The sequence below is a fragment of the Fringilla coelebs genome, assembly GCF_963513975.1.
Source record: "Fringilla coelebs genome assembly, chromosome: 23".
Lineage (NCBI taxonomy): Eukaryota > Metazoa > Chordata > Aves > Passeriformes > Fringillidae > Fringilla > Fringilla coelebs.
This window is the reverse complement of record NC_140049.1, coordinates 5,729,226-5,743,296: the sequence shown is the minus strand read 5'-3', so window position 1 is coordinate 5,743,296 and position 14,071 is coordinate 5,729,226. Positions and strand designations below refer to the sequence as shown.

At 49.6% G+C, this 14,071-nt stretch overlaps 1 protein-coding gene across 2 annotated transcripts; it reads right to left on the bottom strand.

Annotated features, from left to right (window-relative positions):
- Positions 1 to 2,448: 2,448 nt before the first annotated feature.
- LOC311162468 (tubulin alpha-1C chain-like) lies at positions 2,449 to 13,475 on the bottom strand (the record flags this gene model as incomplete). Of its 2 annotated transcripts, none has more annotated exons than XM_084220832.1 (5): positions 13,399 to 13,475; positions 8,481 to 8,703; positions 5,416 to 5,564; positions 3,456 to 4,136; positions 2,449 to 2,742 (listed from the first exon to the last, which is right to left on the bottom strand). In XM_084220832.1, the coding sequence occupies exons 1-5, from the start codon at positions 13,399 to 13,401 to the stop codon at positions 2,449 to 2,451; spliced, it is 1,350 nt and encodes a 449-aa protein (XP_084076958.1). In that variant the 5' UTR covers positions 13,402 to 13,475. The 2 variants fall into 2 exon arrangements, with proteins under 2 accessions (XP_084076958.1, XP_084076959.1); XM_084220833.1 differs by lacking the exon at positions 13,399 to 13,475 and adding an exon at positions 12,847 to 12,988.
- Between the last annotated feature and the right edge of the window lie 596 nt (positions 13,476 to 14,071).

The following is a 14,071-nucleotide window of genomic DNA, read 5'->3' as shown; positions in this document are numbered from 1 at the left end:
TTAGCTCAGCATGCTCATGCCTACACAGAGAGCAGCTGCCCACTAGCTAAAGCAACAGGGTTTCTTAATACTAATATGATGAAGTTTCAAGTATGATGTAGGCTGAAAATGTATAATGTGTTTTCAGCAGCAGTCCCATGGCTACCAGGTGACAGAGTACCTCTTGTGAAACCTTCCACCCATCATGTTGCAGATTACATCTTCTCTAAGTAACATTACATGTTACTTTTAAAAATTAAAAGCATAATGCTTCTCATCTAATGCCCACACAGAATGAGATTCCCAGGTTTTCAGAGCTCAGCATTCCATATGCAGCAGGATCTTACATGGCTGCTGAGTGCCCTGCACAGCCTCAGCCCTGTACACACCTGGATCAAACAGACACACCATGAGCCAATTCCCACTGCAGAGGAAGTGGCCTCTACACAAGTAATCCACCAGTGCAGTAAAAACCAGACACTATTTGCAGGAGAGAGTTAGGCCAGGCTTCAATGAAACCAAATTGCTCACAGAAAAGCCAAATTACTGCTAAAAGATCCCACTAAAGGCCAGTTCAGAAACCCACAACTCCAACACAATTAACTTCCAAAGGAAATCGTGGTGCTGCACTTGTGGCACAGAGCACTCTCCCTGATCTGCTGGCAATACAGGATGTTCAGGGTGAAAACCTGACACTTGCATGGCACCAAACAGCCCTGTGCATGTTTCTCTCTGGGAACTGCCATCCCATTACAACCTGAATGATTGCCAACATGGAGTCCTTCTGACTGGAATGAATTGTGTCTGTCCCTGGGCCCCACCAAACACATTTGCTTAATCAACCAGTAAGCAGGAAAATATGTTAATCAACAGGACTTTAAATTCATGACAGTTATGTCGACCCTGGAAAATAAAACCACAAGGAAAAACAAATGAGAAACTCACTTGAAACACTTAGCTGTGCTGAATGGCAGGAGGTGTGATTGCCACACATCCTGCACAGCAGCAGGGCTGACTGTCTGAGACAACCATGGAGGTGATAAAGCACTAAAACTGTTCTCCCCATTTTTGTAAAATTGGTAACTTCCAGCTCCAAATCAGACTGAGTCAACACAACAGCTAAAAAACCACAGAGTGATCCAGGACAAGAGGAGCCAAAGCAATTCCTGGTCAGCTCTCACAGACCAGGTTATTCTGGGACATTCCATCAACAGCAACAGCCTGTTACTCTAAATTACAGGTGGCACCCCCACCTATAACCAGTCCAGCCAACTGGGACCAGGAGAAGGGCCCCACTTTGTGAGGGGATTCCAGATAGAGCAGCATTACCTGAACACTGAAGCTTCCATGCAGAAAGGCGTTCAGGAATCTTGCATACTCCAGCTGAGACTCCTGCCAAGCAGGTGTGCACATCTGCAACTAACAGATTTCAAGGCTTGGCCTGAATCATGCTCTGCTATAAAATCAGAACCAATATGAGTAAGTTTGAAATTGGATGGGGAAAATTCTCCAGCCCAAATCTTTGAGTCAGACTTTGGTATCCTGTAATCACATTCAGTATTCCATCATCATCTTAAGATTTAACTATTCCACCTTTGGCATTGCTGTGGGGGAGATTGCTCAGTCATCCAGCTCTACAACAATGAAGTTACTTGGTTTGTGGTTCACTGTGTGCCCAGGCCCCCAGTCAGTGATGCAGAAGGTTTCAGACCTTCAGACCTTAGCCAAATCCTCTCCTGTTCCATCAGCTTACACAGAAGGATAGCAGTATTCATATCTGAACCCATGGGATAATTACTTCTGCAAAAGACTTAGTTTTAGGGTCAGTTAACCCAGAGATTTTTCTCCAGACAGCTTCAGAAGTCTGACTCTAGAGAGCTGCAGACAGGGACTGCAGTTCCTTCTCTGGGAGGGCAAAGCAGCACAAGGGCAACCACTGCTCTGGCTACAGTGGCAGGCCCATCATGCTATGGCACACCCTTCCTGGACATCTCCCCATCCAGGTTACTGCATCTCTAAATTACTGGCCCTCTCTAAGTCTAAGAATGGGAGACAACTAACCCAAACAGCCTTCAGTTTTGAAGGTCTTGCATCTTTTGTGGGTAACACAGTTCATTTTGCCACTTGTGAAACCAGCTCTAGAGTCTTGGAAAAAATATACTTAACACCTTCCAGAAAAACCTCCAGCTCATTCTAGTCTCATGTTCTGGGCACTAATAGCTCTTCAAATAGCAATGCCTTAAGGACAAGAGCTGACTGAACCATAGCATGGTTATTTTATTCAGCTACCTTCTTCAGAAAGGAATTCCATCTCTTGGAGCACTTACTGCATGTAGTTAATGAGTGTACATAGTGTTTGGACACTACCAAAGTTCTTGATTAAAGAAGTTTATTCCAATCAGTTGACATGATTTACATTGCTACTAAAGAGGCAGTAAAATGGCAAAGACTTGCAATTCAGTGTTGGGTTTAATATTCTTCTCCTTCATCTTCTCCATCCATTGAGTCTGTGCCCACTTCTTCATAATCTTTCTCAAGTGCAGCCAAATCTTCCCGAGCCTCTGAGAACTCCCCCTCCTCCATCCCTTCTCCAACATACCAGTGAACAAAGGCACGTTTGGCATACATCAGGTCAAACTTGTGGTCCAGGCGAGCCCAGGCCTCGGCAATGGCCGTGGTATTGCTCAGCATGCAGACTGCCCGCTGGACTTTGGCCAGGTCACCCCCAGGAACCACTGTGGGGGGCTGGTAATTGATGCCAACCTACAGGAGATGTGGAAGAGACCATGAGTTTCTTTGAGGTGTTTGACAATGACAATAATCAAAGTCAGACAACAGGAGTTGTTTAAAATGTGTCACTCACAAAACAGCCCTGCATGAGAACCTGAATCTCCACATCCCAGAATACAAACCAGGTACCTACAGAACAGCTCAGAGCAAACACACTTCATTGTGGGAACATACCAGAGTTTTCCCCACCTAGGCTGAAAGAGAAGATTTCCCCCATGGTGCTGTGCAGCACTATTGCTAATCTACATTAGATTGCTTCCCCCACTGGCCAGTTGACCCTGCCCACCCCAACTGTTCATCCCTCATCCCCCCTACAGGCTGCTACCCTTTGCCCTGCCCTGTGCCCTCAGGTCACTGGTCACTGACCCCATAGCTAAGCCTGTGCACAGCACACGGTCGTGTCTTTGTCCCTGATCCCTTTGGCGTGGTGGATGCCATAAACCTCCACTGGAATACAGCATACAAAGACCCTCCCTGTGTTTCCTCTGCTGAGCTATCTGTGGGGTGTGTGTGTGCATGGACTTGAAATGACTGTTCTCACGGCCTTACTCTGAGCAGCTTCTGAAGGAGACACTTTGAAGAAGGCTGCAGCATTTCTACCACCCTGCCACATTGCAACAAACGGCACCCACCACCCACAACAGCAAATGAGAAATCTAAGAAATCCTGGTTGAACCGAGACTTGCCTTAAATCCAGTAGGACACCAGTCCACAAACTGGATGGTGCGCTTGGTCTTGATGGCGGCGATGGCGGCGTTGACGTCCTTGGGCACCACGTCCCCGCGGTACAGCATGCAGCACGCCATGTACTTGCCGTGCCGCGGGTCGCACTTCACCATCTGGTTGGAGGGCTCGAAGCAGGCGTTGGTGATCTCGGCCACCGAGAGCTGCTCGTGGTAGGCCTTCTCTGCAGAAATGATCGGGGAGTACGTCACCAGCGGGAAGTGGATGCGAGGGTAAGGCACCAGGTTAGTCTGGAACTCAGTAAGATCCACGTTTAAGGCACCATCGAACCTAAGGGAGGCAGTAATGGAAGATACTATCTGACCGATGAGGCGATTCAGGTTGGTGTAGGTTGGGCGTTCAATGTCCAGGTTCCTACGGCAAATGTCATAAATGGCCTCATTGTCAACCATGAAGGCACAGTCAGAGTGCTCCAGCGTGGTGTGGGTGGTCAGGATGGAGTTGTATGGCTCCACAACAGCTGTCGAGACCTGAGGTGCAGGGTAGATGGCAAATTCCAGCTTGGATTTTTTCCCATAGTCAACTGAGAGGCGCTCCATCAGCAGAGAGGTGAAACCAGATCCAGTTCCTCCCCCAAAGCTGTGGAAAATCAGGAAGCCCTGCAAGCCAGTGCACTGATCTGACTGAAAGAGAAAATACAGGTGTTCAAGACATTGTGTGCATTAAGAACCCCAAACAAGCTCAAGAAAGACAGCTCTGAATTCTGACACATACCAACTGTTCAAGCTTCAGAAATACAGAATTTATCCACCAAGAGTCAAGAAGGTGTTCCAGGAAAAGCAATATTCTTGGCTGGTTTAAACCCCCTACGTATTGGATGGTGACCACTTCAAATCACTAGCTTAAAACTCCTATCCCCAGTTCTCAGCTGAGGCCATTAACAATGAGCAAGAAAAGCAGGAATATTCAAAGACCTACACACTATCTATCCCTTACAGTTACTTAGTATTCTCTATCTGCACAAAACCAGAGCAATCCCCCATCCCAGAGCTGTTGTAATGCTGCACGAGTGCCAAGTGTGTGTCTCTGCTCGGGGAAGTGAGCTGTCACAGCCTATTACAGTGCCAGTCCCATTCACTCCACTCAGGAGACAAAAGTAGACAGCCCTGTCCTCACAAAGAGGTGCCACATGATGCTCAGCTCCCAGGACTAACAGGGGCTGCCAACAGCTTGTACAAAGAAATCATGACTGTTTTTCAGGTCAAAGTAAAGCCTGCTGCAAACTTATCATTGCTTTAATTAGAGACTGTGGCAGTCAAGTATGGAGAATAATTCCAGTTGTAATCTGCAAAAAGTGAACTTTACACTAAGACTCAGTTAGCATTCCATATCAAAACACCTGGGTTTTGTGCAATGAGAATTCCTACCTTTGTGACACAGATTGGGCAATGGACATGCTTAGCAGCCCTAAATAGGGAACTTGAATTTCCTAAACTGCCCCTTCATAAGTTTGCCACATGACTGAAGAACTGAAGAAGCTGAAACATCATACTGAGATTTACTCCTTTTCTACTGTTATTACCATAAAATTAATCCAGAAATCATAATAGCAGGAAATGCAAACAAGAGTCCAAACCACAGAAGCCATCACTCTCATGTAAAATTCCTTGAAAGAGCCACAGCCAGAGACCAATCCTCCTCCAGCAGGAACTATGCAAATTGTAATTTTTGGTTCTGACTTTCTAAACATGGAACTATATATGAAGTTTTAGGTGCCTCATCAGCATTTTAGGCCACTTGAAAGCCTGACAGGAGAAATCCAGCCATTCTCAGCTGGCTAAGAATAAAAGCAGATGCAGACTAAGTCCACAGATTCTCATACCACAAAGAAATTAAAGCACAGTTTATGTATTTGATAACCTCATTTCCAAATCCTGTAAAACAGATGTTTCAGAGCCTTACCAGCTTCCTGATGCGCTCTAGAACAAGATCAATGATCTCTTTCCCCACTGTGTAGTGACCTCGAGCATAATTATTTGCAGCATCTTCTTTACCAGATATCAGCTGCTCAGGATGAAAGAGCTGCCGGTATGTCCCATTCCTAACTTCATCTGGGGAGAGACAAGATATATGTTATTATATAATATATAAATATTTTAAGTAAATGTTCTATATAGACCAGCTTTTTCGAACCTCTAGGGGTGTCCAGAATAATGTATTTAAACCTTTAGAGATAAAAAGCCACTACCAATCAGTAGGTGCCTTCCTACAGCCTAAATGCTGAATAACTAAGAAAAATCAAGTTATTGCTTAGGAAACTGCTCTATTTTACACCAAAGTTTAAAATTTTGACCTGTCAGAGCAATTAAAAACTGGACTATAGCAGAACCATTTTTCCAGTTTAAGACAACTTAAGGCCCATTTTGCAGCCCAGTAGCTGAAATCCCATTTTTCCCCTTCACTTCCCAATACCTCCAGGATTCTGCTTGACCTCAGCTTCTGTATGCAAGCAGAGCCAACTCTGCTTACATGTCCCTTTCTCTTCACTGTACTTTCTGCCAAAGGTAGAGAAGGGTTCAAAAGGAACAGATGTTCTTAGAGCAATTATCTAAACCCTGAGCTGTAAGCTGTAGCACATCCCCCAGCAGTTACACATTAGGAGACTGATTTAGAGCCACTAGTTCCCAGAAATATGCACTTACACCCAGCAGGCTAAAGCTCTGTCCTACCAGAAAGGTATAAAGACACTCAGCAGAGCTTTGTCTCTGGTTTAGCTCAAGCCACTCTTGAGTTGTGTGCTATTGCAATATTGCATTCTTTAATTTAAGTCAGGTGGACAGCAGAGAGCTTTATTAACTACAGCTGAAGTTGCCTGCTTGCATGTATTCATTAATCTGAAATAGAACAAGCAAGACAAAGAAAAGTAAAACTTTTAAAGACATAAAAATATAGTTAGCATTCCAACTAGTTTAGGCTGAGCAGCTTCCACTCCAGTCTGCAACCCAACAGTCTAATGTATTTCTAGGACTGCATCAAAACAAAAACAATTTGGAAAAGTTTGCCATCTCTGATACCCATGTGTCTAAGACTTCCCACAATACCACTCCACATTACAAGGGACAAATAAAGGTAATAAAATACAGAACCAAAATAAAATGGTTCTCTATCCTGTGCAGACAGGGGTAGCATGAGCCAGGATGGTCCTTGGGAATTAACAAAACTTGTAGAGTTTGGAGGATTGGTGACTGGACTACAAAAGTGTGCCTGGAACAAAGGACTTGGGTGAGGGGACAGCTAAAGCAGCTGGCCTCAGGCATGCTATCCTTCATGTTTTCAAGTCTAGCAGGGGTAGGCTGTTAAAGATACTTGTGCTGAATTCCCAGATGTCACTGCCCTATTTTGTGGTGGAAAGTTTGATGGTCTTTTCCCACCACATGCACAGAGGTGGTGCATTCCCACCATCCTGCTGCTTTCTGCATGACCAGCACTGATCTGGAAGGACAGAAATCCCTGTGCACAAAAGTGGCAGCTGCACAGCTGCTGCATGCACAAAGATGGGTTTTTCATAAATTCAGTGCATAGGGACTTGCTGCATACATGGGGAGACTCGTGAGCCCTGCCCAGGAAACTGGTGCAGTAATTTTCACATTAGCCAGGGAGGAATAACAGCTATTTCCCAGAAAGGCCCATGATGTAGCCTTTAACAAAAAGCCTAACTTTGACTATTACCAATCTTGCCCACCTCCCCACACTACACCTGCATCACCAACAAGCACTGGAACACTCACTACTTTTTGGCATTTGTTCCAAGACTCACCAGCTCCTCTGCCCTGTTTTGCCACCTGTCTCCTCTCATTGCTGAGGCTTTCCTGGTTGCTCAGAGCCACCACCTGGCCAGTGCAGAGGAGGCAACAGCCACAGGGTTTAAAAAGCACAAAGCCAGACCTGCAACAGCTCCTGGGAATACCAGTGTATGGCCAAGGGTGCCTGGGCTCATTTCAAAGTTATAGCACAGCACTCCCACCCTTAAACAGCCACACACAGCTTCTGCTCCCCTGAGAGGTTCATTTGCTTTGTTAGCCACAAGAAGGGGTCTGGCATGTTACACTGAACCTCCACGGTTTGGGTACAGAGGAGTGGCCACAGTCACACATTTCCCCAACTCTGTATTGCAGAAAGATAAAACACAGCAACTGCATAAGCACAGGCAACACAGACCTCTGCTATAACAGCCCCAAATCACTACTTGAGGCAAGATAGCCAAAAACCAGCTCCAGAAGAATTACTTCTGGCACACACTGGTGAGAGGAAAACCAGGATTCCTGACACAAGGAATGAAGGCCCTGTGAAACCAGGAGCTCACATTGAGCTGACAGTGCATCTACTCCCCCAAGGATGGAGGACTGGTCAGTAGCTGATGCATGGGATCACACCTGAACACCATGAGATGGTGTTGCCAGAGCTTGGAACAGAACACATTTTCAGGAGTAGACTGTTTCTAAAAGATAAGGCACCAGGAAGCTGAAGTGCATGTTCAGAAGTCCCTGAATTTAGGCCAGCTATGGGGACTCATTTCTGCAAGCACTGTTCAGCTTCCAAATTGCTTTGGGAAACTACAGCAATCATTCCCATGTACAATAAGGAATCTTCCTAATGATATATATTGTGTCTCTTAAAGAGGTTCTACTGACTGCAGCACACATTATGCCACACTGTTCCAAGGGGCTGTAACTGCTCCTTGCATAGCAAAAGCATGAAGCATGTTCATGAGACCCATTTAACTCCACAGCCTGGCAGAGGGTAAAGCTGAAATTCTTGAAAGAATTTGCCAGTCTCAATGAAAATAAAGCCAAGTATTTTCCATCACTAGGAAGGTGTAGGCAAGATCATGCACTAAAAATTAAAGCCCCAAAGCATTTTTCAGGACTAGAGGAATAGATCCCCTAGGCAAAAACCAATAATCTAAAGCGTTTATGTGGCAATAACACGTGGCAATGTTCTCCAGTGCCTTGCACTGTCGCTGTTACCTATGACTGCAGGTTCGAGGTCCACAAAGACAGCGCGTGGGACGTGCTTCCCCGCCCCCGTCTCGCTGAAGAAGGTGTTGAAGGAGTCGTCCCCGCCGCCGATGCTCTTGTCGCTGGGCATGTTGCCGTCGGGCTGGATGCCGTGCTCCAGGCAGTAGAGCTCCCAGCAGGCATTGCCGATCTGCACGCCCGCCTGCCCCACGTGGATGGAGATGCACTCGCGCTGCGGGACAGAAGGCATGGCTCAGCACAAACACAACTGCCCTTGTTCGGTGAAGGCTCAGCCCGCCCAGGGGGACTGCCGGCCCGCAAAGCCATCAAAACATTGGCCTTATTGTCTCGGGGCTGGGGGCATTTGGCACCAAACCCAACGGGACACAAAAGCCCCTTTGAGACATCATCAGCTCCACCCAGAAAAAGCCTTTTGGACATTATCATTTTTACAAGCTCATTCCTCTTTGTTATTCTTCAATCAGACAGGAAGAGTCTGATCAACTCTTTCAAGTTCTTCAGCCAATTTCTCTCTTCATAGCAAACCGAATATTTAGAAAAGCTGATGATCACACCTCTCATTGGCCTAAGTATCTAGAACAACAACACCCAGAGCCCAGCCACAGAGGCAGCAAAATCCTCCCAGGACCCGGAAGCGCTTCATTTAATGTACACAAAACTGAAAAAAATATTCTCTGGATCCCTTGAGGAAACTTTGTCACTCAGTAGGAAAGGCTTTGCCTAACAAACTCCTTCATAACCCTCCATAAATACAGACCCATCAGGCCTCAGACCACACTGCGGTACACAAGGTACTGAACTCCTCAACACCAGATAAAACTACCTCATGAAAGCCATGTAGAAAATAGTTCATGGCAGCAAAATTATCAGCTCCTACCCATTTATGGATTCCCAAGTTCCCTCTGGTGTCCAGAGCATAAAACCAGTTTCTTTAATATTGCAGCACAGGACTTCAAATGGTAAAAGCCAAACTATAATAGGAACATCTCCAAACTCCTGGTCCATCTATAGCATTTTATATTCAACATCTAGTTTTGAATGTCAGTAAAGCACATTCTAGAAGAGACTACATAGACTTCAGTTTAATGCGACCCAAAACTATGTTCAGGCCCTATGACTGGTTGGGACAATCTGGCTCCCTGGAATCCCAGGATAAGCAGGAGTACTTTCAGGCACAAGGACAGGCCAGGCAGAGAACGGACAGAGAGCAGCCCTGCAGAGAAGGACATGGGGCTGTTGGTGGATGAGAAGCTCAGCGTGCCCTGGCCCCGTGCTCTGGCAGCCCAGAACCCCCCTGTGCTGGGCTGATCCCCCAGGGGGGCAGCAGGGCAGGGGGGATTCTGCCCCTGTGCCCCGCTCAGGTGAGACCCCACCTGCAGAGCTGCCCCAGCCCTGGGCTTCCAGCTCAGGAAGGAGCTGGAGCTGCTGGAGTGAGCCCAGAGGAGGCCACGGAGCTGCCCCAAGGCAGAGGGGCCTGGAGCTCCTCTGGGAGAGCTCGGGGTGTTCAGCCTGGGGAAGGTTACAGGGAGATTTTAAGCCCCTTCCAGTGCCTAAAGGGACTCCAGGAGAGCTGAGAGGGACTTTGGACAAATGGAAATGGCCTTAAAATGCAGGATGACAGGGTTAGATTAGAAATTAGGATGAAATTCTTCCATGTGAGGGTTGCGCAGGCTGCCCAGAGAAGCTGTGGCTGCCCCTTCCCTGGAAGTGTCCAAGACCAAGCTGGATGGGCTTGAAGCAACCTGGTCTGGTGGAAGAGATGAAACTGGATGGTCTTTAAGGTCTCTTCTAACACAAACCAGTCTGTGCTTCTATTACCTGGAACTGCCTCGTCAATGCAGAAAAGCAGGAGCACATTCCTTTCAAACTCATTGGGAACTCTATGAAATTAAAATTTGTATTTGTCAAAAAAAAAAGAATCACCTGTTCCCAAGCACAGCACTGAGCTGTTTTTAAGCTCCCATCCATCCAAGCTGTATATTCAGGTGTCCAGCTCACATCCTCTCTGCAAGCAGCATTACTCAGAGCTGCTGCCACCCTTCTCCTCTCCAAAGGCATTACACCATCATACCCCAGGCTGAGGCACTGAGCTTGGCAGAGAACACAGCCAACCTGCACAGTGTGAAAGAGGTGACAGGAAAGCTGGCTGCAGTGCCACAGACACCAGACCATGGCAACCTCAGGGAGCATCCCTTTGGGAGAGAAGGACAGCCTGAAACTTTTCTGCAGGGACAGGAGAACAGCACAGACCACCATGTCAGCCTGGATCCTCACTGACTGAGGTCCTACCAGAGACCTAAGCCTTGCTAGGGAAACCCCCAAGCAGCTGGGAAAGGTCACTGAAAAGGTGTCTAAGGACTACATCACAGCACAGAGATGGTGGGTGTAAAGAAGAGGGGTATGTGGAACAGCTGAGGCCATTGGCTTGGTTAGCCAGGAGAAGAGGGGAGATTTGGTCATGGTCTAGAGCTTCCCCAGGAGAGGAGGCAGAGGGTTCTTTGCTGACCAGTGACAGGGACCCAAGGGAAGCTGTGCCAGGGGAGGTTTGCCTGAATATGAGGAAAACATCCTTCCCCCAGAGGGTGACCAGACAATGGAACAGGCTCCCCAGGGCCGTGGTCACAATCCCGGGGCTGACAGAACTCAACACTCTCAGGAAAAGAGCGGGATTCCTGGGGGTGTTCTGTGCAGGGCCAGGAGCTGGACTCAATGGCACTTGTGGGTCCCTTCCTTCCAACTCTGAATGTACAGCTCAGCAACACAACCACAAAGCAGGTGCTACAGGTGCCACATTAAACATGGCATGTTTACTTGGACAAAATACAAAGTTCAACACATTGGGCAATGACTCCCTGCACCAGTACAAACAGCAGTAACTGAGAGGGAGCCCTGCTGCAAAGATCCTGGAGGTTCCCACAGAAACCAGCCTGAATGTCCCACGGGGTGCTCTTGTCCTCAGCAGGGTGAGCCATGTGCCAGGGAACAAAAGGAGACATGTGGCCAGCACAAGAGAAGGCTCCCTCTGCTCCACAGGTGGCTCCAGGTCAGATTCTCAAAGGTTGCTGCAAGGCTCAGGCTGGTGTTAGGAAAAGCCTCCCCAGTGGAATGGTGCGGCCCTGGAACAGGTCACTACGGACGTGGGAGGGGATCTCCATCCTTGAATGTTTTCAAAACTCCGCTAGACAAGGTCAGTTACAAAGCCTGGCCTGGTGCTACTGTGAGTCCTGCTTTCAGAGTTCTTTCAACTGCTTTCCTACAACTCTACTAAGGACTTTTAAGCAGTATGTGGCCATTCAATGAAGCACAAACCTTTGTCAGACACGAACAGGTTCTCTGCCCATTTTGTGCTGCATGGCCTTTTCACAGCACCAAGAATACTGAAGAACAAGGCTCAGATTTTATTCCAAAAGCACCAGCTCCAAGCTGGAATGACAGGCAATAGAACTGCCATGCTCATTATAGCTCATAGGCCTTGACACATCACTGATGAGCTTCAGAATAAGGATTAAATGCATACAGACAGTGCTGGTAAATGCTGTATTTAAGCCACTACAGAACCCTCTTATTTACTTAACACGAAATGCTTTCCCCACACTTATATACATTATTTGCAAGCACACAAAGCTTCAGGCAGAATTTCTCCAGCCCAGTCAGTGTTTCCTTTCCCTGCAGGATGTGCTCCAGCTAAAGGGCACTGGCCTGTCCTGTCACTGCCCTTCCAGCAGCTGCAGACTCAGCCCCTTGCTGCACTCACTGCTGGGCTGCAGCCCCCCAGCTTCTCCATGGCACTGCTGGATCAGGCTCTAGGCCCTCTACTCTCCCCAGCACGGTGCTCAAGGTCCAGCTGCACCTGTAGGAGGCTGATGGAAAGCCAAGTTTACTGAGAATGGCTGTGCCAGCTCAGACCAAACTTATCAACACACCATATGGAGGAACGCTGTTTCCCCGGGATGGGACTGCAGGGAACCTGCATCCTCTGCAAAGACCAGAGGTTGCATTCATACTCCTGATTTGAATTTATTTGAAAACTGTGACAATAAACAGCCCCTAAGGCAAGGGTAAGAGCAAGAACCTCAACACATCCCACCAACACTCTTAACTTACAATAATTTTCAGCTCAACAAGTATTTCCCACACATTCACAAGCCTACAGTCTTGCTACATTTGTAAATCCATGTAACCTTCTGACAATCTCTTTTCGGAGATGTAGGAAGGCAACACCCCCACAGGGAAGAGCCGAACGCCCATCCCAGCCTCCAGCTGCGCTGCCCAGCTCAGCACCTGAACCCTGTCCTGTGGGACATCCCACCCCCGTCACACCTTTCAGATTACCCTTCAAGGTGACTCAACCTACCAGCTCATTCTCGCCAGCCAGTCTCGCAAAGTCCTTCAGGAACTCCCCCCATCAGCCCAACCCCCGCGCTCCCACCCCGGACAGCCGCGGGGCAGGAGCGGGGGAGCGGCACCGCGGCGACACCCAGGGCGGTGGGCCGGGCTCCTCCCTCCTCCCTCCGGCCCGCGCACACCGCGCGGAGCTGCCCCGGCTCCACACGCCGCGAGAACCCGGCGGCTCTGCCGCGCTGTGCAGGCAGGGCACCCCCGGGCCGCACGGACAGACGGCCCCGGGGGCTGACGGCGCCCGGACGGAGCTGCAGCCCTTGAGCCAGCCGGGGCTGAGGGTCCCGGGGGCCGCCATGTTCTCGGCGAGCCCGCCACCATTTTGGGAGGAGACGGCGGGAGCGACAGGGCGCGGGACGAGACACGGCTCGGGGCAGCGAGACCCGCTGCTCCCCACGGCCCGGCGGGCCCGTCCCGCCGCTCACCCCGTCCCCCCCACCCTTTACCGCTGCAGCTCGCAGAGCGGCGCCGGTGTACCCCTGCCACGCCGGGCCCTCGCCCCACTCACCATGGCTCGGGAGCGCCGGGACAGACGCGCAACGTGTCTGGGCAGCACCGCAACTACAGAGGCTCTTACCGGGCTTACCTTATATAAAGTGAGGGGCGGGACGCTCGACTCCCTGCGCTGTGCTCATTGGCGTGGAGTGCGCTCACCTGTAGACCATTGGATAATAGAAATGTCTGTCAGCACCCTGCGCGAACTATTGGCTGATTCGTAGCAGAGGGCGGGGAGGGGGCGGGGTTTAGTCTTCCCGCCAACGAAGGCCGGCACCCTCCTCTTCAGGGTCAGCTTCTGGCCGGGGATCGCTGCGTTCGGATCAGCGATCGCTCTGTCCGGAGCCAGCGGCTGAAGGGCAGGGGGCTCAGCACTGTCCATCCCCGGGTGTTGGCCTGGGGCTCCGAGCTCAGCCTGGGGAGCCCAAAGTCAGCGGCTGCTGCCCTGGGAAGGAGCCCTGAGGGACGGGGCCCGCTGGTGGCCTCCCACCCAGGGTGTCCTGGGTGAGGGCTCTCCCTGTCCCGGCTCCGCGCACTGAGTCCGGGGAAAGCCACCGGTGAAACACCCGGGCAAAGCTGGGACCGAGGCACGGCACCCCGGGATCTGCTGGGGCACAGCCTGAGAGCCCCTCTCTCCCCGGTGGGCACCCAGAGGCCCCGGGCCCCCAGGCGGGCTCCGAGTGCTG